Below are 25,567 nucleotides of genomic sequence, written 5' to 3' on the forward strand. Positions count from 1 at the left end.
TCACTTCTTACCTGGACCATCACCATGGTAACTGATGCTGCAGACCTGATCTGGTGTGGAGTAGGTAATGTTTGCAGTATAAATTACTATGGTGATGCACCTTTGAGTATAGAAACCAGGGTGAAGTTCTGCCTCTGGGCTACAAACAGAGCTTTCCACCTGGATCCTGATCCAGGACGCAAGTTCAGATTAAACTCTGACTTTGTTCATCCTGAGATTAGATGAAGTTGTTTAACAGACTCTGTGCCAGGTGATCCCACTGACTCCTCCCCTCCTGCTCCACCTGAAGCAGCTGACTGAGTTCATAAAACACTAAAGTTTCAGGTAGACATCAGTTTTCTCTATCACAGCTTAAATAACCAATCAGATGTGAGGACTGACAATAAACCGAGCGGGTGGAGGGAGTGTGACCCCTCAGGTAACAGCGAGACTCGGCATCCTCACCCGGTGTGGGACAAATGGTTTGGGCTGCAGAAACGAGCGGCCTGGAAATGAAACACAAAAGCTTCTGAAACAAGCCGAGCAGACAGAACCTGTCACAGAACCCACCCACAGAAGAACCGTCCACAGCAGAACCCACCCACAGAAGAGCCGTCCACAGCAGAACCCACCCACAGTAGAACCGTCCACAGAAAAACCAGCCACAGCAAAAACTGTCCACAGCAGGACCCGACCTGAGTCACAGTGAGCTGATTCATGGGTTCATGCTCGGCGCCCAGTGTGAATGTTGGCGTTCACTCAGACTGATGATCTGCAGTCTTCTGAGGTTATGTGTAATACGTTTCTTAATTTCTCTGTGGATAAGGTTGCCAGTTTGAGACCCTCCACTTTATCTTCTGTTGGCCCGGCTGTGCATGTTCCCTGTTTAAATTTGCTTATTGCTTTTCAACCAATTGTTCTACCTGAACTCGAGAAGCTTGTGTTAACTGCTAACCCGTGTGGTTCTCCGAATGATGTCGCTCATCCCCGTTTTCTAAAAAAAGTGTTTCCTACTGTTGGACCACATATTCTGAACATAATCAATACCAGCCTCTTGTCAGGTCAAGTACCAAGCGAGTTTAAGCTTGCAGTTATTCATCCCTTACTTAATAAGCCAGGCTTAGATATTTCTGTAATGTCAAACTTTAGACTCATCTCTAAACTTCCTTTTCTGAGTAAGACCTTGGAAAAGGTTGTTCACACTCAGCTGATGGATTATCTAAACAACTCTCAAATGTTTGAAGTTTTTCAGTCTGGCTTTAAGCTGTTTCATAGCACAGAGACAGCTCTCATAAAGGTTATGAATGATATTCTGGTAGCGACAGACTGTGGTAAACACGTAGTGCTTATACTAGATATGACTGCTGCATTTGACACAGTGGATCACGACCTGCTGATCTCTCGATTACAGCTTTGTGTGGGCATTTCTGGCTTGGCACTCCTGTGGATAAAATCATATCTGTCAAACAGGAGCTTCTGTGTTAAGTTGGGCTCATCATCGTCCTCTGTGGCCCCTCTGCCATGGGGTGTACCACGGGGATCTATTCTTGGGCCATGAGCAGGTGGGCTAGAGATCGATGGTTGACAGCCCGATCAGGGTTCCTGCGAGGGCGGCGAGTAGCAGACCAGAACGATTTAGTTCCATTGGAGTTATGGAAAATCCTGCGGGACCTGCGTATAGCGGAGCAGTCCAGCCATAGGATGGTAGATGAGCGTCAGGAGAATCCAAAATAGTGCCGACCAGCTCAGGAACATCTTGGCCCACATCTTCAATTATGTGGAGGAAAAGGAGCCGAGCCGGAGCGACAAACAGGTAGGCTAAAATAGCTCAAACAGTTAAGCTAGTGCAGCTCACTGAGAAGAAGATGTGAGAACACATTCAGCTGACATAACAGAAGTTGAGGACAAGCGTTGCAAATCAATCCCTGGCAGAGATCAATCTGGTCCTGAGTGTGAATGTCCCTGTTCATTCAAATCTGAATCCAAATGATCCAGTTAATCCAAATAAATCCAAATAATCGAAAAATGTACCGGTGAGTAGTGGCAGCCAGGCGCGGCAGCGTTCACTCAAGCCGGAAGTCTTCCATTTCATCTATATGCTGATGATTGCCAGCTTCATGTTCCTTTCAGTCGTTCTGATAGCTCCCCAATTAGACTCCTGCTTGATTGCCTCAGTGATGTTAAGTCATGGATGGCTCAAAACTTTTTAAATTTTAATGAACGTAAAACGGAAGCAATTCTGTTCGGCTCGAATCGTTCCTCTGATACCCCTGATGTTGACCTTGCTGCTCTGACCCCTCACCTGAAGAGCTCGATTACCAATCTTGGGTTAAAAATCGACTCTGCACTTACCTTTGATGGCCACGTGAATGGGGTGAAATCGTCATTCTATCATCTCAGGCGTCTGTCGAAGGTTAAACCTTTTCTTTCAAGGCATGATTTGGAGACTGTTATCCACGCTTTTATAACCTCACGCTTCGATTATTGCAACTCCCTTTTAATAGGGGTTGGCACTCTGACACGCCTGCAACTAGTCCAGAATGCTGCAGCACGGTTTTTATCTGGTAAAAGGAAATTTGAGCACATTACTCCGGTTCTGGCCTCCCTGCACTGGCTTCCAATTTAATTTAGGATTCATTTTAAACTCCTTTTATTGGTTTTTAAATCTTTAAATGGTCTGGCACCTGCGTATCTGTCTGATTTGCTGAAGCTCTTTGTCCCCACTCGTTCGCTCCGGTCGGCTGAGCAGCTGTTGCTCTCAGTCCCCAAATCACGGCTGAAACTGAGGAGACCGAGCGTTCTCTATCGTGGCTCCTTTGGAATAATCTTCCTCTTCACATTAGACGATCGACGTCAGTGCTGGTTTTTATTTTTAGGTTTTTTTTTATTCACTGGCTTTTGACTCAGTGGTTGACTGACTTGTATTTACTTATATTTTATTGTTTTCACTATGTTTATTATTTTATCGTATTTATTATTCTTATGGTATCTATTATGTTTCTATTGTTCAGCACTTTGGTCAGCCTTGTGTGTTTTTAAAGTTCTATATAAATAAACGATGATGATGATGATGATGTTTGGAGACGATGAGGTCAACGTCTAGCTGAACACACACCTCTGTGGTTAACATGATTTCTTACCTGCCTCAGTGCACCCGTGTGCTCCTCCCTGCTCGTTGGTCAGTGGTGGTTCGCTCCTTCAGCAGATTAATGATGGCGTCCACGTCACTGAGAGGTCGCATGCTGCAATTCCTGCTTGAACCAAAGAGTGGTGTGAGGTGGTTGGAGTAAAGGTTCAACAGGTGGACCAAACCATCTGCTTTGGGGTTATTGTTTCCATGGGTTCCCCTCTCTGTGTGTATGTTGGTGTGGTTGACTCGGGCTCTGTGGTGAGGTCAGGCGGTCAGCTGACCTCTATCTGACATTAATGTGGTTTTTGTCATGTTTGGGGGACCAGCGCCCTGCTGGGAGTGGCACACCTGTACCTGTCAGCTGGTTTCCATGACCACAGGTGGACTCATCGTAGGGCCTGAGGTCTAGTTTCATTAAGGCAGAGTCTGTGTTACTGTCTGTGAAACAATGTCATTATTCTGGGACTTCCTGTGGTCAGCCTCAAACCTGCGGTTGCTAAAATGAGCAAAAACCCTGGAAGCTGCTCGGGGATCCATGGTGTGACGACAATCAAGATCTTAGGAGGTTTTCTTGGGTTTAATGAGCTTTCTCACAGTTCAGGGAGTAAACAGCGGTAACCTGGAGGTCCTTTAAGCCCTTGCCTGCTGCCTTCTGACACAATATTTTAACTTTGCGGGATAAATGAGGAAGAAGCTGAGTCACAGCGATTCTTCTTTTCACAGGAAACATTTTCAGACATTCAGCACATTTCTGCCCTCCAGCTCTCCAACAGGAAGCAGAAGAAATGCGTGGCTTCCAGGGCTCTGAGGTCCCTTTATACTGAGCTCTCACCTGCAGGGGGAACCTCCTCCTCCACCTGCTGCAGGTTTCTTGTCCTCATGTGCTGACACTAAGAGTTTTTTTCTCTTTGTCACCTCCCCTCTGCATGTATTATTGTAGGGTCTACCTTATAAGAAGTGACTGTTGTGATTTGGCTCTATATAAATAAAATTGAACTGAATCTGGTTTAAACTTAAAAACTCAAATATTCTTCTCCACCACCAGCACCTAACCAAAAATAAGAAATCATGACAACTGCAGTGCCTCTGGTGTCCAGCAGAGGCAGCAGTGAGTCATAGACTCCCATGTTAAAATAAACATGCCCACAGCCTGATACACAAACTGGTCTATATAGATACCAAAGCAGCTTCATGTTCAGAAATTGTATTGAACTTGGCATTATTAGGGGTGTGGCCTCTGTGACTGATATGGATGGTGAAACAGGTGGCTGTAGCTGCTAGCTTCACCTGAACCTCCACCTGAACATTGGAGGTGAGCTGACTGTTGTTGACCCTGATATGTGTGTGTGTTGTGTTTCTCATGAGGAAGCATCAGAACAGTCTGATCCACGAGTACATTTTAATGGGAGCTTCAGTCCTGACACGGGCCAGCAGTTTGGATATACAGATAGAAAAGTCAGAGTACATGAGGATACTAAAGTTTATAAATGTGAATCAGGACCTGCTGCACACTCAGCACACTATGACTCTGTAACCTAAACAAGCTTTGCAGGTAAAAAGGTTACACAACCTCCTACAGTCCATACTCAGGGCACAGGAGCCCCTTTGCAGAGATGCATGGGTTATTTAAACCCTGCCTTTCAGGCAGGTGAAACCTTCACAGGCAACTCTCCTCCTCAGGCCCCACAGCTTCCTGTCTGTTCTCTGATGATGTCACTTCGGGAGAGTATGAGATGGCGGGAGAATCTGACATCGAAGGGCTGCAGAGAAAACACAGCATCATTTCTATCATCCACACAGGCATTGTAGCTTGCAGGATCGTACCTGACCGCATCACATGGTTTCGTACCTGACTGCGTCCAGCGCAGCGCCACCGCTGCTTTCAATTGTGACTTCGGTAACGGGCAGAATGTAAGCGACATGCGAGGGACCTGCCTCTACTGGCTCCGCCTCTGGCCTATTTACCTGAGAGGTGGCACTTGCTGTGAAGAAAAGGGGCGGGATTTGTTTTAAACTTCTTTGATTTTCAAAAGTGACCTGTCTGTGTCTGTGTGTGTGTCTGTATGTGTGTGTGTGTCTGTATGTGTGTCTGTCTGTGGGTGTGTGTGTGTGTGTGTGTGTGTGTGTGTGTGTGTGTGTCTGTATGTGTGTCTGTCTGTGGGTGTGTGTGTGTCTGTATGTGTGTGTGTGTCTGTATGTGTGTGTGTGTCTGTATGTGTGTCTGTCTGTGGGTGTGTGTGTGTGTGTGTGTGTGTCTGTATGTGTGTCTGTCTGTGGGTGTGTGTGTGTCTGTCTGGGTCTGTGTGTGTGTGTATACGTGTGTGTGTGTGTGTGTTACAGTGTTTTTTGTTAGCCTGTGTGTTAATGTGCGTGTGTGTGTGTTACTGTGTGTGTGTGTGTGTTAACATGTGTGTTACTGTGTGTGTGTGTGTGTGCGTGTGGGTCTGTGTGTGTGTCTATACGTGTGTGTGTGTGTGTGTTACAGTGTTTTTTGTTAGCCTGTGTGTTAATGTGCGAGTGTGTGTGTTACGGTGTGTGTGTGTTAACATGAGTGTTACTGTGCGAGTGAGTGTTACCGCGTGTGCTACTGTGTGTGGTACTGTGTGAGAGTGTGTTAGCGTGTCTGTGTCTGTGTTACTGTGTGTGTTACCGTGCGCGTCCTCCTGCTCCTCTGCACCGCTGGATAAACTCTGCTTGTATCGGTGCACAGCTGGATTTCCTCCGTTCAGGAAGTCTTCGGCAATCTGCAGGTAACGCTGACACACAACAACATGGTCAGCGTCTCCTGGGTCAGGTGGTGTGTGATGCTTACCTGAGGCAGGTGTTGGTACCTGTTTATAGTCGTCAGTCAGCATGTTGCCCATTGCGATGAGCAGTGAAGAGAATGAAGGTCTGGACTGAGGTTTCTCTTCCCAGCAGCGTTTCATCACGTCGTACCTGCAGACCGAAAAGTGCAGAGGGTCATGCTGAGCGTTGTCACAGGAAGCTGATGTGTGCGCCTGCATGCGTTGTGTCATACATGTCCTCAGGAGCGTGGTCGGGTCGACTCATCCTGTATCCTCTCTTCAGAGCAGAGTAGAACTCCTGGGTCATGGGGAGGTCGGGGTACGGGCTGCAGCCTGGGACCAAAACACAGAAACCCTGTGGTGAGGGGGCGGAGACAAGGCTGACAGTAGTGAGCAGACACACCTGTCACAGTCGACCAGAGGGAAGTGTGAGTCTGAAGGAGATCTCACAGCAACGTCTGGACCTTTGTTCTTGTTTTTGATTGAAATGTACAATAAATTCCCTTTTTTCTCTTTGATTAAAGTTAAGTCTGTTCTTCTGGGCTGTGAGGTTGCTGGTAATGGTTTGTTCCAGCTGCTGGATCTGTTTCCTGGTTTTGAACTGGTTTCCAGTTAATGACCAATTTACACTTTCAAATTAAAACTGTGTGTATAACTTTAAAAGGTAAACGTCAGCAAGAAGAATCAATAAACCAGTCCACCCTGTGTAAATGGCAAATGGTAAATGGCCTGTATTTATATAGCGCTTTACTAGTCCCTAAGGACCCCAAAGCGCTTTACACATCCAGTCATCCACCCATTCACACACACATTCACACAGTGGTGATGGCAGCTACACTGTAGCCACAGCCACCCTGGGGTGCACTGATAGAGGCGAGGCTGCTGGACACTGGTGTGACAGACTGGGTTACCCAGAGAGAATATCTCCCACAACAGAACTCCATAGGACCAAACATCGCTCTGCGAGCTGTAAATGTTCTGGAAGATGCTCTCTGGAGACATCCACTTCAGCGGCAGGAAGCTCTGAAACACACAGGTGGGTGCACAGGTGAACACCTGACCTGATGATGTCAGGAACCCTCAGTATAGTTGACTGAACTGGTTAACTAACGTTTCCCCTGGCGATGTAATCCTGGTCCTTCAGCAGGTCTCTGGCCAAACCAAAGTCACAGACCTTCACCAGCTTCCCCTCGCACACCAGAATGTTCCTCGCCGCCAGGTCTCTGTGCACACACTGAGGGACACACAACACGAATACAGATAAATGGGTAAACAAGGTAACATGTGAGTACATCAACTGGTCAACAAAACCCTCGTATCTCAGTATCACTTCCTGTTCCTGTTACATGGTGCGATGTAACAGGACTGCAGGTTTCAACCATATAAACAGGACATTTTAACAGTGACTGAAACTAGCACCACTGAAAGAATTGTCAAGAATGTTTGATATGAAAGGGAGGTTGGAGATTGGCCTATAATTAGCTAAGACAGCTGGGTCTAGAGATGTTTTTTAAGTAATGGTTCAACTACAGCCAGGCCTATCCGGACCGGGGCCCAAAGCAGCAGCACCGCCCAGCCCCACAGAGTCCGGGCAGCCCACCTGACCCCACTGCAGTGAAAACTGCACCCACCCCATCATCCAATCATCTCCCAGACTACACAAGACACCCAAAACACTACACAAGACACCCAGTTTGAGTTCATTTTCTACCTCTCCTATATCTGTCCCCCACCTGCAGAGTGAGCTCCTGTAGAGAGGAGACCTCCTGCAAAGATGTAACAGCCTCCCCACCAGTTAGAGAGACTTCCAGTTGGGCCGATGCACCAGAAGTCTCCCGCACCGGGGCTGAGCCCCCATGCACCCACCTGCATGAATTCTGGGAACTAATGAGGTTGTACAGTGTGTAAGGCAGAGTATACTAACAAAGACTCGGAAGAGAGAGACTTAATGTTTAATAATAATAATAATAATAATCATGAAGATAATAATAATAATATAATAAATTTCCCTGTTTTACTCTTTTGTGCTGTTGTGCGTACTATATATATATTTTGTGTTTAAATTGCTGGTTTTTAGTTTGTTTTTTGTCTGTTTGGGAGCTGACACAGTCTCTATGGAGATGGGTTTTGGGGGGTAACAGGAGGAGAGAAGCTGCAGAGAGGCGTGTAAGACTGCAACTCTGCTTTATGGTCTCAACTCTGGATAGTCATATTTTGGGGGGTTGGATGCCATCTCTCCTAACAAGACCAGGTTTTCTACAGAAAGTTTCCCAATTATCTATGAAGCCCATATTGTTTTTTGGACACCACTCAGACAGCCAGCAATTTAAGAGAACATGTGGCTAAACATGGCAGTCCTGCAGAGGTGGATAGTAACGAGTTAGATTTACTCTGTTACATTTACTTGAGTACGTTTTTGAAAAAAAAAAGTACTCCTAGCAGTACCTTTATTGCACCGTACTTTTTACTCATACTGGAGTACATTTGTGAAGAAGGAACACTACTGTTAATCTTCTATATTTGGCAATATTTGACTCATTACTTTAAAAATAAATAGTAATTAATTTCAAACATTAGATAATACTAGAAATAACAGATTGTGCCACCAGTGGAGTTTCCTGTACCTCTTTCACCAATCAGATGTAGGCATGCAGTCACATGACCAGTTATACACTATGGCAGGCAGAGTGGCCCAAGAAAGATGAAACACATAATAACATGGGAGAGGTAACCGTGTCCGCTAGAAGTGAAGAGGATGAACACCCTTGGCCTCAAATACAAAGAATTTGAAAGAAAGAAGCTTACAAGAACAGCTTTATAATGCGGTGACTTCAGTGTGAGCCACAACAAACCAACATTCAGCATGAAAAAACTCAACTTGTCTAACTGTGTCCAGGTAAGTTTACTCTAAATTTAAGGGGAAGATGCGGCTAAACATGCCACTCCTTGTCCAATTGGGGAGGGGACCAGAGAAATCTACAGAGTCCCACATTGTTTTGGCAAAGTTACACACTGATTCAATATTGACTTTATTGACCTCTGATTGACTTAGCTAGTAATCAGACACTTATTGCACTCACTGCATCCACAAAGCCACCAGTGGCAGACCCCACGAACTCTTCACGCATACTCTTCACTCTGCTGCATTGGCTCCCTGTTAAATCCAGAATTCAAAATCCTGCTCCTCACATTCAACATCTTAAATAATCAGGCCCCATCTTATCTTAATGACCTTATAGTACCATATCACCCAATTAGAGTTTTTAAAAGTCGAATGGGACACAGAGATTCAAACCACTGCAATACTGTGCCTTTAACCCATTAAAATGGATGGGATCATAGGTTTTAGGTTAATCTACCAACTCTTTAACCATTGGTGCAATCACAACATTTCAACCATTTGAAGTTTGAATCTGCTTCATCAAAACAAAATTTAAATTGTAACCTGTAACAGGTAAACTGTAAGAGGAAATTGCTCATTAATTAAAATAAATCTTATATTTCAGAACAGCTGAGAGCAACAATGAGATTTTATTTAAAGCTGCTTTGCTCTCGTCAATCTCTGGCTGCTCCATTGTGCTTGCAATATGCAAATATCCTCGGGCAAACCCAAGTATGAATGTGTGTGAATGTTAGAAAAAGCACTTGCATAGAAGGAAGTGATTCAGTGAATAAGGGAGGTTGTGTCAAGCACTTTGAGTGCTCAGTTAGAGTAGAAGAGCGCTATGTGAGAACCGATCCATTCAACAACTTGAACTCAGTTTACACCTATGGTCATGTGACAGGTACATACTGAAGAATTTGTGTTTATGAGTGTTAGTACCTTTCTAGATGATAGGAAGTCCATAGCCTGAACAATCTGGTAAGAGAAGCTGATGAGATCATTGAGGCTGAGGAGAGGACTGTCACTGAGGAGCAGCGATGATGCCTCCTGCTGGTCTGAAGTAGAACAACACCAGTTAAACCAGAGATATCCCATACTGGTCCATGGAACAGCTTCTTAATATGGATGTTCAGTGACTTGACTCTGCAGGTAGGAGTGTGGTGTGTCCACATATTTATGGCCATAAATGTGTGCAGCCATCACCTGCAGGCGTGTACGGTGTCTCGTATACGGCAGGTTCGATGTCGGCGTAGCTGAGCTCCTTCATGGCAACGTACTGAGCGCTCTCCTCTTTGTTCATGTCTATGTAACCTCCATCATTGTCACTGTGGATGAGCCGGTGAGTCAGCACTGGACAGAATCTACGTGTGTGTGAGTGTGGGTGTGTGACAGACCTCTTGGTCTGTGTGTCTCCATGTAGAAAGGTATGTTTGTTCCTCTGCAGGTAGTTCACCAGGTCTCCATGACAACAGAACTCAGTGATCAGATAGACGGGACCTGCACAGGTGACATGTCAGGTTTAAGTTAGCATCAGTTTGAGTATGGACAGCATTGGAGATGGTTTAGGACTAAGACTTGGGTTAGAACTAAGTCAAGTATCTCCATGAATTATAATCCCAGGATACTGCAGACAACAAGAACACCTCTGTTTAATCTCCGCTATGTACAGTTGGTGTGCCTCACCTGTTCACTCATTAGTGTTGGTCATAATCAGTCACGGTTAAGTTGGAAACTTGTAAATAAATAAAAATAAAATTACTTACTGTAGGATAGACATTAGTTTGTGAATACTCGGGAAAAGAATAGTCTAGAAATAAATGAGGATTAAAAGAGGATTAATTCTGTATTTGCTTGGAATTATGTCTGGATTATGTCTTGATGCATGCTCAATCATCCAGGTAAGTAAATCTCCAAAAGTTAATTCTGTTCATCTGGACATAAAATGGTAAATAGTAAATGGCCTGTATTTGTATAGCGCTTTACTTGGTCCCTAGGGACCCCAAAGAACTTTACACTACATTCTGTCATTCACCCATTCACACACACATTCACACACTGGTGACGGCAGCTACGTTGTAGCCACAGCCACCCTGGGGCGCACTGACAGAGGTGTAGCATTTTCAGTTTCAGAAACGTTTCGTCACTCATCCAAATGACTTCTTCAGTCTCAGCTGACTGCAGGTTTCCCAAATCTTATAAACAGTACATTTGCATAATGACTGAAACCAGTGAAACCACTGAAGGAACAATGGGCTGGGGGGCCAGGTTCTTCAGTGGGCTGGTTTCAGTCATTATCCAAGAGTACTGTTTATAAGATTTGGGAAACCTGCAGTCAGCTGAGACTGAAGAAGTCACTTGGATGAGTGACGAAACGTTTCTGAAACTGAAAATGCTGCGTCCAGAAGAACAAAATCAACCTTTGGAGATATGTCTGGATTTGTTTAAGAATGATATTAGGGTTATATGAGGAACACTTAGGGATTAAACAAAGATTATATCAGGAGTAAACTGAGACCTCCTCGCGTGCAGGCTCCCAGCAGGTTGACAACATTCAGGTGAGGACCGAGATGAACCAAAACCTTCAACTCTGACATCAGAGACTGAACTGCATCACTTCTCGCTGCAGAAAGACAGAGTCAGTCAGTCAGACAGATGGGTAGATAGCCCAACCAACAGAAAGACAGAGAGACAGACCTACAGACAAACAGATACATTCAGACAGACAGACAAAAGAAACAGTCAGGAAGAGTTTGTCAGACATACAAACAGACAAGAGACAGACAGTCAGATAGAGTGTGACAGACACACAGTTAGACAGTATGTGGCGCTGTCATTTGGTGTTGGCTCTCTCTGCGGTAGAGTATCACTTCCTGTTCCGTTTGTGTAGCTCACCTGTGCTCACCTCTTTAATTAGACACCTACAGATAACATTTTATTTCACAGTATAATTTTCACGTACTTCATCCAAAGCACAGTCTCTGTGTACTCACTACCTAATTTATAGCCAAAGTATTCACTCACTGTGTCTTTACTGTTTCGCTAGCTTAGCTTAGCTTATAACGCGCTGGCTAGCAGCATGGCCTCTTCACCTGTCCCTCCTGCACTTTCCTACTCATTGTGTCAGATGTTTAGTTACTCTTCAGCCTCCTTTAGCAGTAATGATACTTGTAACAAATGCAGCATATTTGCAGCTCTGGAGGCCAGGATTACTGAATTGGAGACTCGGCATCGCACCCTTCATTCACCCGTAGCTAGCCAGGCCCCTGTAGCTGGGGCAGCCAAAGATATCGTAGGCCCCGCTAGCTGTTCCCCGGAAGACCCCAAGCAGCTGAGGAAAGAGGGCGGCTGGGTGACGGTGAGGAGGAAGCATTGTCTTAAACAAAAGCTCCAGGTACCCCACCAACCCGTTCATGTGTCTAACCGTTTTTCCCCACTCTGCGACACACCTGCCGGGGTAATTGATGATTCTGTTCTCAGACATGTGAAGCTACAGACACCAGCAATCATAGTCAATTGTCTTCCAGGGGCCAGAGCAGGCAACATTGAGGGAAATGTAAAACTGCTGGCTAAGGGCAAATGTAAATTCAGTAAAATTATAACTCAGAATCAGAAGATTCTGGAGACTCACCGGAAGTGACACACCGAGCTGTCAGCAACAGGTTCTCTGAGCAGAAACGTTGACAAACTTAACATATCTCCTGAAAACGGCAGCTCTCCGCGGATACTAAACTTTGAGAGCGTGTGTGGGAAACCGTCCAGAAGTGGTGGCTCGTCATTTGCGACCTCTCGAAAACTCACAAGTTGACGTTTTTGAACCGTAGCGGTGAGAGAGAGGAAGGACGCTAGCATCAACTAGCTAGCCGGTCGTCACGGCAATGCTACAAGCATGGGCCCGAAAAAAGTTCTGTCAGCCGAGGAAGGTGACGATATTAAGAAGTCACTCGAGTTTATGACAGAGGAGATTTCTACTGTCAAACTGCAGCAGAAAGCCATCCTGGACCTGGTCGAGGAAGTTAAGGGTCTCCGCATCCAGAACGCCGAGAAGGATCGGCGGCTGGCGTACCTGGAGAACAGAGTGGCGGATTTGGAGCAGTACACCCGGATGAACGATGTCATCATCACGGGGCTTCGCATCAAACCCCGGTCATACGCCCGGGCGGTCGCCGCCGACAATGTAGGAGGGCCAGGAGAGGAAGATGTCAACTCCACGGAGCATCAAGTGGTTACCTTTCTACGGTCCAAAGGTGTGGACCGTACCCTTTTTCTAAAAGGGAACGGGGATACAATTTGAGGGGGGAATTAAATTTAAAACATCCTCGTATCCGTACAACATTAAAAAGTTTTTGCATCTCTGTGTGTGGAGTGAAACTGTGGAACAGACTAAGTAAAGATATAAAGCAATGTCCGAGCATGGCACAGTTTAAAAAGCGGTTTAAGGAGATGGTTTTTACAGGGTACAGGGAGGAGGTAGAGATTTGATAGGGTGTTCTTGTCTAATATTTTCATGTGTGTGCGGGTGGACGGGTATGTTGGTATGGGTATATATATATTTGTAGGTTGTGTATCCTTTGAGGTGTTAATGGGGTTATTGAAAATGTGTATATGTGCGTATGTGTAAATACGTATGTATGGATAGATAGAAACATATATGTATATATATTAAAAAAATAAAAAATAAAATAAAATAAATAAATAAAAAAAGAATAATAATTAAAAAAAAAAAAAATACACATGACACATAATGTGATTGCAAGGAGGTATTTCGGTAGTCTATAAATTACTAGATAGTGGAAAAGGGGTGGGATTAAATAAGCTCATGCTTCTTCCTGCTCCTTTTTGAACATAAAAGATATTTGTAGTTGTGGTTGCTCATTTTCTTTTTGTTTTGCTTTGTTTATTTGTCTCTTTTAATTCTATGTTGTTGTACTTTTTTAACATGTTCAAAATAAAGATTCAATCAATCAATCAATCAATCAATCAATCTGAAAAACTATTAATCCCAGAGGTAAACTGAGTTGTCATAGTAGCAAATATAGAATAACCAACAAGCACTCATATAAAATTAGTGTAGAAATATCAGAGATATTGATCAGAGATATTGATAGATAAATACAGAAATAGGTGTAACCCAGTTTCTAAAATCATCACATTTCATGTTCATTGTTTCTGCTCTTATAGCCCTTCTTTAATGACAGTGAAACAAAATCAATATATTTATGTAAACCTAAAAGGGACGCAGATTTATAATAAATTGTTATTATTTAATAATTGTCGGGCTATAAGCCGTTACTTTTTGCACAAGCTTTGAACCCTGCGGCTTTTAGTCGGGTGCGGCTTTTCTATGGATTGTCCATGATTTTTGATTTTTGTGATATCGTAAGAGGATTTGTTTTGTTTGTTCTGCTGTTGTATTGCACTACGTTGCCTGGCGGAAGGATCGGGGTTCAAGAGTGGTATGTTGGTCACATGTCCGTCCGCCAGGCAACGTAGTGCCGTGCGAAGTAGCGCGAAAAACAAACTTCAAAGTAGCGCTACGCGTTCAGCGGGAGGCGTGGATGATGAGAGGCGATAAACTTGTGAAAAGCAAGTTATGCCCAACTCCACCAGTTGATTCTGACAGTGTGGAAAAGTGTGAAAACATCCACGATCACCAACGGATTTCGAAGGGCTGGACTGCTGCATGATGGAGACACCGCCACGGCCCTTCTGAGGGTGTTCGACTCTGACACTGACAACGAGGATTTGTTTGGTTTTGAAAGTGACAACGAGGAAAGAAGCGGAGAGTGGAGGACGAAGCCATCCTGAGCCTGTTCGTTTCCGACACTGGAGAAGAGGACTTTGGTGGTTTTAGTGCGCAGGAAGAAGAGAAACATGGTGGTGAATGACTGACTTTTCTTCTTGTTAAAGCCGTGTCACTGCACCTGAGCCTAAAAGGTAGTCCGAATCTATTTTTCTGGTGTGTTGTAGGTTATTGTTATGTACTACTACATTTGTTACTCATTTATGAAGCACAGTACATGTTTCGTACTTGTAATTACCGGTACTTGTACATATACCTAAAAAGTTATGCAAATATGTACCCGTAACTTGTTTTTCAAAATATTAATAAAGGGGTGTGTCTCCAAACAGCCATCTCTTTCCTGACAATTCCCTTTGTGCATATTCTCTTACATATGATATGTCAACATTGAAACACCTGCGGCTTTTAGTCAGGTGCGGCTAATGTATGTACAAAACAGGATTTTCCCCTGATTTTAGCTTGTGCGGCTAATATTCGGGTGCGCTTTGTAGTCCGGGAAATACGGTATGTGTTTTGGTTAAACAAGGGTTTATTTTTTCCAAGTGTTGATGAGCTCTGATGAGAGCCTATTGTTTTATTCCACTCCTCTCGTGTAAGCCAATTGGTAAAGCTCTAGGTAGCTCTTGTCCCTCTTTAGTACCAGCTCCCAAGTTTTAGTGTCTTGCTTCTACAGCCGATCAGAGCAGGTGGGCTAAAACCTTTTTATCGGTAAGCTGGAGAAATTAACCTCTAACAAGTTAAAAACCATTTAAACGGATATTGTTCATGAAGTACAGTTTTGTGTTTGCTATCATAGAGGACAGAGCGACACCTTCCTTATACTGTTTTGATGTCAATCGGTTATTTTACTATGCTCAGTAATGGATATGTGGAGGTAATTTTTAGTGTATTTCCACTTGTACTATTAGGCCTATAGTAAGTGAAGCACATCTATGTTAATATTCCTATTCGTAGACTGAAGTCACCTGTTTACATGTTATTGAAATTGATTATATGCACTTTGTTCAGTTTCTGATAATTCTTTGCATATTATTCCATTTCTTAAAAGGAGTGATATACTTATATATTTGGGACGAATCCAAGGACCAGTTTAGCAATTCCAGATCCCAGAGCATTCCAGTGTTCATTGGAGCCAACCTGAGATTCTAGTGGACAATACACATATGTGCGCACACTCTTTTGCACATTGATGGACTGCAATCCTGCACTGTACAAGTAATGCGGTAGGACAGACAAACACACGCACACACTTCTCATTAGACAGAACTTTGTTGCAATACATCCATTTGTCATGGGCCCCACTGGTACCATTTGGACCTAAAAGACTCATTCTTTACTTATGCACAATTTAATTTAATTTAATTTATTTTTTTGCTACTTTGGGGGAAATTTTATATACTTCAAATCTTTGTTAAAATGTGTTGTAATTCTATGTTGTTTAAAAAAATATCTTTTTAAAAAAAGGCTTAAATCACTTAAATCACATCGTTTCCTTTAAGCCACACAACTGTGCTTTGTCTGGTTTCTCTGTCATTCATTTCTCTGTACCAGAGCTCTAAGAGTCATTCTTACTCTTCTGATACTAGCCGATATTACTAATCACCTTGGTTATTACCAATTGGTACTGTATATAAACCCACATAAGTGCTACATATAGGTATAAATAGGGGTGGGCGGTTTAAATGGTATACGGTAGAAACTATATAAATTTGGCCAACAGTAGGGATTTTAACTACCGCAATAGCACATGTTGATGGTGTAATCAAGCTGCGCCTGTTTTGGTCGAAAGCATTGCAGCGGCTGCAAGCAATATCATCTGCAAATTCTGCCGGGTGACAGTAATGGCAAAGAGACGAAGCACTTTTGGAATATGGTGCAAGCCAAAAACTGATCTTCTTCCACTTCTTTACCATTGATTCTTCTTGTCCCTGCCAACACCCCTCTCAAAAAAGCCACCTCTCCAAACACCTGGGTCATGAAAATGTGGCCAGATGATGTTCTTCTACAGGACTACTCTACAGGACTGTCTTGATCTCACAGACTGGTCCATCTTTGAACAGCAGGGTCCAGAGTCTTTCATTCAGTCTGTCCTTATCATTTCCTTACCCTAAACATTTCCTGATAACATTTACAATAATGATTACACCGCAGTGGAGAGTAGACTTTATCACAGTAGACGTCTTTCTGAAAGTGCTGTAACTAAGTTTAAGAATATAATCCACCCACTGTTATCATCTTCAATGCCCTGTACCAACACAGAGCAGAGCAGCTATCTGAACGCTACTCCAACAGAGGTCGATTATCTTGTTATTAACCTCTTAGGACCTGGCGTCCACTTATGTGGACATCACATTTTGGGTTATTTAGACCAAAATACTCAATTGTGCTCTACAACTGCCTGATATCCACTTACAAGGACATTATACTGCTACTGTTCTATCGAAATTTTTAAAAAAATATCCTCATATGTGGGTCTGATTTTTCTTAGAAACAAAAATTAGGTTAAAAAAAATCTGGTGATTCTTTGTTTTTACATTCATCGGGTCCCAATCAGCCCAAGTATCAAAGAGAAATTAAAAATGCATGCTGTGGTAGAGTTCGGGTCTTAGGAGGATAATTTTACCTCCTCACTACGTACGACTCTGGATACTGTAGCTCCACTGAAAACTTAGGTCTCTAATCAGAAGTACCTGACTCCGTGGTATAATTCTCAAACACATAGCCTAAAGCAGATGACTTGTAAGCTGGAGAGGAAATGGCGTGTCACAAATTTAGAGGATCATCATTTAGCCTGGAGAAATAGTTTGTTGCTTTATAAGAAAGCCCTCCGCAAAGCCAGAACATCTTACTATTCATCACTGATTGAAGAAAATAAGAACAACCCGAGGTTTCTCTTCAGCACTGTAGCCAGGCTGACAAACAGTCAGAGCACCATTGAGCCAACTAATCCTTCAACATTAACTAGTAATGACTTCATGAACGTCTTCGCAAATAAGATTTTAACCATTAGAGAAAAAATGACTCATAATCATCTCACAGATGTAACATTATCTACAGCTGTCTGTGAAGGTTCTCGGTCATCCAGGTCATCGTAGTCAAAGGAGCTTGCAAAGAAAAGCATCAAAGGTTTTGTCCCTCTGTGGGGGGATACTCCCACTAGGTTTATATCTGGGACTCTCCACCATTTGACCTTAGAACTGAAGAAGGTTCTCGGATGAGAGGTGAAACGTCTTCAAGTAACTTAAAGAAGTCCAGACGCTTTTCTTTGCAAGCTCCTTTGACTACGATGACCTGGATGACTGAGAACCTTCACAGACATAACTTTAGAGATGTTGCACAAATGGAAGAAAGCAGTCTTACATATTTGTTTAATATGTGCGTTGAAGGACATGTCCTGGTCAAAAATGACTCCAAGGTTCCTCACAGCGTTACTGGAGGCATAGATAATGCCATCCATGGGGTAACCGTGGTTCAGGGGTTTGGGAAGCGCATCTTGTAACCGGAAGGTTGCCGGTTGGCTCCCCTGCTTTGTCTGTCCTGGTCGTTGTGTCCTTGGGCAAGACACTTCACCCTACTGGTGTTGGCTGGTGGGGCCGATGGCAGCCTGGCTTCTGTCAGTCTGCCCCAGGGCAGCTGTGGCTATAACTGTGATTTGCCTCCACCAGTGTATTTTATATTTGTATTTTATTGTACAGCACTTTGGTCAGCCTTGGTTGTTTTTAAATGTGCTTTATAAATAAACTTGACTTGACTTGACTTGACAGTGTGTGAATGTGAGAATGACTGACTAGTGGAATTGTAAAGCACTTTGAGTGTCTAGAAAAGCGACAGATAGAGTTGGGTGTCATCTGCATAGCAGTGAAAATGTATGCTATGCCTTCTGATGATACTGCCTAAGGGAGGATGTATAATCTAAACGGAATTGGTCCTAACACTGAACCCTGTGCAACTCCATAATTAAACTTGTGTGAAGTGTGTGAAGAAGACTCTCCATTTACATGCACAAATTGGAGTCTGTTAGATAGATATGATACAAACCACTGACAGACAGACAGTCAGAGAGACAGAAAGACAGACAGACAGATACGTACGTTTGACCATCTTCACGGCCGCCTTTGTAGAATGAGAATTAATCAGACCAGAGATGGTTGCCTCAACAACACGTCCGAAAGCCCCTGAACCCAGCACCTGTCCTGAAGACAGAGAGGCAGATGGGGTTTATGCGATGATAGAATGACTTTCTCATCTTACTTCAAACTGCAACTGACTCCAAAGCTTAAAGGTCAGTAACATAGTCTTTAGATGTGCAACGATTCACTCCAAATGTGAATGTCAGCTTTGATATAAAAGAATCTGATTAGGAATTCAGTTTTTATACACAGTTGTCCCATTTTTTCACAGGCTCAGGTGTGATTGGACAGTATCGTGGTTGGTTGAGTTTCCTGATGACTTTCTTGATGAAATCTGCAAAGTTTTGCAGTTTGTTCCAAGTGCTCATTGGAACACTGAATATATTATGCAGCATGAGGAAGATCTGAAAAACATCTGAAACACAATCTCCCAGAGGAAATTTCTGTTTACAATCAGGAAACGCCTTCATGAATGGCCCAGAATCCTCAGCTGCACCATCATCAATCTTCACACCTGGTGGAGGTAGGATGAGGGTCACTGAGAGTCAAATTGCTGAGACAGAGCTCCATAGTGCAGATCAATAATCACACAGAAAATTATGTGAAAAATCCAGAAGTGTTTGAAGGCAAAAACAGGTTTATACCTGTTTGGAGCCAAAGACAAAACCCAGGACACAAAGACCCGTGCCGTGTAAGGCACAATGAGGGAGAGACGTTTATGAATTAATCTCATTGTTACATAAAATATGGTTTTGCAGTCTTACCAAGAACTACATGGTCTCTGTCTATTTCCCAGGTTGGGCTGTAGGGCAGCTGGGCGGGGTCGAGGTAGGTGTACTGCTGTCCATCAGGACTCACAGACTCGATCACCTTCCAACGAACTTCATAATGAGGTTTCTACACACAGAAATAAAAAGGAACCAAATACTTTGGTGGATTCATGAAGTTACATGAACATGCAGCAAATATTTGACGGTCCATGCAACAGTAATGGAGGTAGTACTACTGTTCAGCTAGAAGTTTATTTCATCTGAATACTAACTTTCCTCCATAAGATGATGAGGATGATGAGGAAGATGACAGCAATGATGACCAACACCAGGACTACTGCTAAGACCACCACCTGAGACAGAAGAGCTGAACACAGATAACATAAGAAATGTTAGAAATAAACACAATAATTTACCCTAAACAACAAAAAAACAAACAAAACCTGCCAAAAACTGTAGGATTAATTATTATTTTGTTTTAATATTAACTTTTTTTAGCAGAAGGATTGACTTTATCCCTCTCACCCAGTACTGATCATCTTTTCTTGTGGGTTTATCCTAAATAGAGCTTCTCTTATTGAAAGCAATTTTATTTATATAGCGCCAAATCACAACAACTGCCTCAAAGCGTTTTATATTGTAAGGTAAAGAAGCTAAAGAAGAGACAGAAATCTCCAGCAGAACAAGGCTCAAGGACCGGTGGGGTGAGGGGAGGATGCCGGTTCCGTCATGATGCGGAGTCTAGTGACTCCGTGTTTATGTTTGCGATTATTGATATTGTTTCTGGTTATTAATGATTTCTAGTGCTTAGATGTTCCTGTGCCTCACTTTTGTTCCCTCTTGTCATCCCTGTTTCTACGTTCATGTGTCTCCTGTTTACTTTGACAGTCTGTGTCGGGTGCCGGTTTCTGTTTTGCTTTCTCCATGTCTCATCTTGTCCGATTAGTTAAAGCTGTGTTCCCCTCCTGTTCCCTGTTTCCTCATGTGTGTATTCTCCGTTGCTACCAGTCAGATCGTCTGTTCGTCGTCCCCTTTGTATCTCCACCTGCATTTCCAAGTTTCAGGCTTTTCTTTGTATTTGTCAGTTCCCCGTTTGCCTCTGTTTTTTATTTTTAGATTTTTTCCCGCCAACAATTACGGCTTGCTTTTTGTTAAACATTCACCTCCACTCCATGTGTCTGCATTTGTGTCCACCCTCTAACCCCGCCATGGTCTGCCAGCTCAGACAGTGACAGGTTCTCCTGGCTCTTTAATATTTCAGGTTCCTCTTTTTAGCAGAAGGTTTGACTCTGTCACATCCAGCACTGATCATCGTCCTCTGAGGGTTTTCCTAACCAGTGCTGCTCTCTTTGTTGAGGCCTCAATTCTTCTTCTTTTCTTTAGAAATAATTTCTTCTTTGTCTCTCTGAGCTCCTCCTGAGATGTTTGGGTCTTTGTACCAAACTCAGTGAAACTTCAGCTTCTGATCATCTCCTCCATGTGTCTGCAGCACCTTTATTCAAAGTACTGAACATCTGGCAGGAGATCCCGATGTTCACATGCTGACCAGATGAGTTATGGTGTGTTAGTCTGAGTCACAGCATGAGCTTGTCTCCACTTCTCTACTCACATTTCTCTTTTCAGCTCTTCCTTCATGCATTCAGCCACTCCTGTGACCTCTGTGATGGACAGGAGCTCTGAGGAGCTCTTTCTCCTCTGTCAGCAGCTGTTTGTGTGCTCAGGATGTGGACGATGTTTTAAAGCAGACATCTGAAGACAGTGTTTGAATGAATGTTCTGCCTCAGTTCCTCAGAGAACCCGCCTGAGCTCAAACGCCAGCAGCATGGATACGTACAGCTGGAGAGGACTCGCAGGTCCTTCGCTTGTCTGCCCACCGAGTTTGTGGCTTCACAGCGAACGGCCGACAGAGAGCTGAGAGTCTGGAGGGTCAGCATGCTGTTTACCTGGTGGAACAAACACACACAGAGCCACCGGTCAACTTCATATGTTACTGTTTCCCCTCCCTTCTGATGACATCACTCGTTTGATGTCAGTGGTTACCTGGGAGACGCCTCTCTCTGCCACCATAGTAATGTTCTCCTGTAGCGTCATGCCCTCTGAGTCTTTTGATTGGCTCCTCCACTCGCCATTCAAATGATTGCATCTGCAGTAGGTTAAAGGACAGAATAGAATAGAATAGAATAGAATAGAATTCAACTTTATTGTCATAGCACATGCACAGGTACAGGGCAACAAAATGCAGTTTGCATCTATCCACAAGTGCTTTAGTGATATAGATATATTACAATATATATTAGCAATAATATAGATGTGTGAGTATATTACAGAAATGGGTCTATTATGGTATGTTATAATGTACACGGTATGAAGTATGTTATGAATATGCTATAACTATAAGTATGTACAGGCTATGAACAGGATATAAATATGAAAAACTATACAGAAATCTGAGATATACAGTTATACAGAAATGTGAACTATGCTAAGTTATAAACAGTTGTAGGATTAAAAATTATCGTATGTACAGAATGATTATTTACACAGAGCTATACAGTAGTGCAGTTAAGATCAGTGAGATATGTGGATAATTTCTACAGAGGCTATAAAGTGCTGGTGGTTGTGAGTGGTGGTTCAGTCCATGTTATTATTGTGTGTTTGAGGGTACAGTTGTCCATGTGTGTGTGTGTAGGTGGTTGTGTGTGTGTGTATGTCCAGTCCATGAGTTTAACGTGGGTCAGATGTCAGGAGGCAGAGTTCAGGAGTCTGACAGCTGTGGGGAAGAAGCTGTTCCGGTACCTGGTGGTCTTAGTCCGGAGGCTCCTGTAGCGCCTCCCAGAGGGCAGGAGGGTGAAGAGTCCATGTGATGGGTGACTGGGGTCTTTGATGATGTTCCCAGCCCTTTTCAGACACCGCTTCCTGTAGATGTCTTTTATGGCAGGAAGTGGTGCTCCGGCGATGTGCTGGGCAGTTTTCACGACCCTCTGCAACGCCTTCCGGTCCGAGGCAGAGCAGTTCCCGTACAAGACTGTTATACAGTTGGTCAGGATGCTCTCGATGCTGCAGCGATAGAAGTTCACCAGGATGTCTGAGGACAGGTGGTTCTTCCTCAGAGTCCTCAAGAAGAAGAGGCGCTGGTGAGCGTTCTTGACCAGCTTGGAGCAGTTGGTCGTCCAGATGAGATCCTCGGAGATGTGGACTCCCAGGAACTTGAAGCTGCTCACACGCTCCACAGCCGTCCCCTTAATGTGGATGGGTGGATGTGGGTCAGCATTCCTCCTGTAGTCCACGATGAGCTCCTTGGTCTTCTCTGTGTTAAGCAGCAGGTTGTTTCTGTCGCACCACTCAGCCAGACGATCCACCTCCTCCCTGTAGGCGGTCTCATTGTTGTCACTGATGAGGCCAATCACCGTGGTGACCAGACCAGACCTGAGATGGTTGCCTCAACAACACGTCCGAAAGCCCCTGAACCCAGCACCTGTCCTGAAGACAGAGAGGCAGATGGGGTTTCTGCGATGATAGAATGACTTTCTCATCTTACTTCAAACTGCAACTGACTCCAAAGCTTAAAGGTCAGTAACATAGTCTTTAGATGTGCAACGATTCACTCCAAATGTGAATGTCAGCTTTGATATAAAAGAATCTGATTAAGAATTCAGTTTTTATACACAGTTGTCCCATTTTTTCACAGGCTCAGGTGTGATTGGACAGTATCGTGGTTGGTTGAGTTTCCTGATGACTTTCTTGATGAAATCTGCAAAGTTTTGCAGTTTGTTCCAAGTGCTCATTGGAACATTGAATATATTATGCAGCATGAGGAAGATCTGAAAAACATCTGAAACACAATCTCCCAGAGGAAATTTCTGTTTACAATCAGGAAACGCCTTCATGAATGGCCCAGAATCCTCAGCTGCACCATCATCAATCTTCACACCTGGTGGAGGTAGGATGAGGGTCACTGAGAGTCAAATTGCTGAGACAGAGCTTAATGTGGATGGGTGGATGTGGGTCAGCATTCCTCCTGTAGTCCACGATGAGCTCCTTAGTCTTCTCGGTGTTAAGCAGCAGGTTGTTTCTGTCGCACCACTCAGCCAGACGATCCACCTCCTCCCTGTAGGCTCATCGTTGTCACTGATGAGGCCAATCACCGTGGTGTCATCTGCAAACTTAATGATGGTGGAACCATCAGCAGGTCTGCAGTCGTGGGTGAAGAGGGAGTAGAGGAAACGGCTCATCATACAGCCTTGTGGTACACCGGTGTTCATTGTGATTGTAGATGAGCAGTGGTTATCCAGCCGGACATGTTGGGGCGGTTTGTCAGGAAGTCCAGTAACCATTTGCAGACGAGGGAACTGATGCCCAGGTCTGTCAGTTTCCTGATGAGTTGTGAGAGGAGGATTGTATTGAATGCTGAACTGAAGTCTATAAACAGCATTCTGGCGTATGTGTTGTTGTTGTCCAGGTGTGAGAGGACAGAGTGCAGTGCGATGGAGACTGCATCCTCTGTGCTCCATGGATCACAGGATCACCATGGTAACACCAATACTGTTACACTGTGTGTGTGTGTGTGTGTGTGTGTGTGTGCGTGTGTGCGCGTGTGCGCGTGTTTACCTGTGTGAGCTGGAACAGGTGTACCAAGTAACAGAGGGGGATGGAGCTCCCTCGCTCACACACAGCACAGCGTTACTCCTGACCTCTGACAGGGATGTGATCCTGGGTGGAGCTACACACACACACACACACACGTGTTATTAAAAAGTCAAATGTGCCCTCTGTTTAAATGCATACACAGATGTCTGCTAGGAGGCGGAGCCTGAGGTCATGTGATAATGTTACTCCTCAGCTCACACAATACACTCGTTACTGAGCATGCACACAAAAGGTCTGTAAATGACAGCATGATGTCACATGATGTGGCATACACATCTGGTGGCCGTGTGGCTCACCTTGTACCTCCAGGTTGAATGTAGCCTCTCTGATGTCGTCATCATTGGAAATAGTTGCGGTGTAACTTCCTGTCTGATCCATCTGCACGCGCACCAGCGTCAGTGTGCTCACATACCTAATCAATCAAACATTTAGCTCCTCCTCATTTTAGCAACCATTAGCACATATGCCAGGGCTGTTGCATTAATAAATACACTTGGGGGATAAATCACTGCGAAAACACACCCGTCAACTATGCAATAGTTTCTTTTCTTTTTTCGTTTTAACTGTGGAATATTTCCAAGGAACTGTGCAATATTCTAAGGTCTGAAGCCCTGTGCGGCAACCGTATTCTCACTTATTCATTCTTATATAAAGTCTTGTACATACTATATTTATTTATTTATTTATTTGTTTATTTGTTTAAAATTTATTGCACACATAAACTTCTTTCCTTTTAAAGTGCCCTTTTTTCACTTGTGCTGAATGGGTTTTCTTACAATTTTTGTTGTTTGCAAACACAATGACAATAAAGATTCTGATTCTCCTCCTCATCTGAGGTCTGACCTCTGACCTACCGGCTGTCTGACAGGTGTGTGGTGTTGATAGTAGAGGTTTCTGTGGCAACAGATTGGTTCTGTCTCGTCCAGATGATGGTGGGGGCGGGGTGGGCGTCAATATCTACACTTAATTCCAGCGTGTGATGGAGGAGAGATGACACATTGGTCTCACCTGAGGGCCACAGGTAAACGTAACCTCGGTCTGCAGAGACATGGAGACACACACTTTACATGTGTGTGTCTGTTCTATGTGTGTGTCTGTTCTATGTGTGTGTGTGTGTGTGTGTGTGTGTGTGTGTGAGTGTGTATGTTTGCTGACCCAGCACTGTTATTGTGATATTTTTCATCACAGTTTGTCCCTGTGTTGTCTCCTGCACCGTGCAGCTATAAACACCTGCAGGAACAGTACGGCATTATTTCCCTCAGCACAGTTTCTCAGCAAGCTGCACACCTTTACCTGAGCCACCGAGCGCCCTACCTGAATCTGCCACTGTTGCTGCAGTGATGTTAACAAAGGAGCGGATCTGATTGGGCAAGAAGTCCGTCAGCGGCTCAATTTCCTGCAAAGAAAAATCATCATAGTTAGGTGACACCAGACAGACAGG

The 25,567-nt window shown here is 44.0% G+C and overlaps 1 protein-coding gene across 9 annotated transcripts in view; it reads right to left on the reverse strand.

The window, feature by feature from the left end:
* Positions 1 to 4,494: 4,494 nt before the first annotated feature.
* The window catches only part of LOC102778488 (platelet-derived growth factor receptor beta-like), a 31,437-nt gene continuing 10,364 nt past the window's right edge, over positions 4,495 to 25,567 (reverse strand). For 7 of the 9 annotated variants that reach the window (XM_035915869.2, XM_006808808.3, XM_035915866.2 and 4 more), the window contains 20 exons: positions 25,441 to 25,522; positions 25,282 to 25,356; positions 24,981 to 25,164; positions 24,423 to 24,538; positions 24,088 to 24,199; positions 21,520 to 21,622; positions 21,314 to 21,422; positions 19,752 to 19,846; positions 19,474 to 19,606; positions 18,671 to 18,772; positions 11,295 to 11,399; positions 9,983 to 10,276; positions 9,719 to 9,834; positions 7,007 to 7,129; positions 6,807 to 6,918; positions 6,129 to 6,228; positions 5,941 to 6,046; positions 5,760 to 5,865; positions 4,959 to 5,091; positions 4,495 to 4,869 (listed from right to left, as the gene is read on the reverse strand). In XM_035915869.2, coding sequence (XP_035771762.1) covers positions 4,767 to 4,869; positions 4,959 to 5,091; positions 5,760 to 5,865; positions 5,941 to 6,046; positions 6,129 to 6,228; positions 6,807 to 6,918; positions 7,007 to 7,129; positions 9,719 to 9,834; positions 9,983 to 10,276; positions 11,295 to 11,399; positions 18,671 to 18,772; positions 19,474 to 19,606; positions 19,752 to 19,846; positions 21,314 to 21,422; positions 21,520 to 21,622; positions 24,088 to 24,199; positions 24,423 to 24,538; positions 24,981 to 25,164; positions 25,282 to 25,356; positions 25,441 to 25,522 — 2,409 coding nt within the window. In that variant the 3' untranslated portion in view covers positions 4,495 to 4,766. The remainder of the gene's footprint in view (positions 4,870 to 4,958; positions 5,092 to 5,759; positions 5,866 to 5,940; positions 6,047 to 6,128; positions 6,229 to 6,806; positions 6,919 to 7,006; positions 7,130 to 9,718; positions 9,835 to 9,982; positions 10,277 to 11,294; positions 11,400 to 18,670; positions 18,773 to 19,473; positions 19,607 to 19,751; positions 19,847 to 21,313; positions 21,423 to 21,519; positions 21,623 to 24,087; positions 24,200 to 24,422; positions 24,539 to 24,980; positions 25,165 to 25,281; positions 25,357 to 25,440; positions 25,523 to 25,567) is intronic. The other 2 variants (XM_006808809.3, XM_035915864.2) reach the window with 2 other exon arrangements.

This window comes from Neolamprologus brichardi, chromosome 10, assembly GCF_056152115.1.
Source record: "Neolamprologus brichardi isolate AB-2024 chromosome 10, ASM5615211v1, whole genome shotgun sequence".
NCBI lineage: Eukaryota > Metazoa > Chordata > Actinopteri > Cichliformes > Cichlidae > Neolamprologus > Neolamprologus brichardi.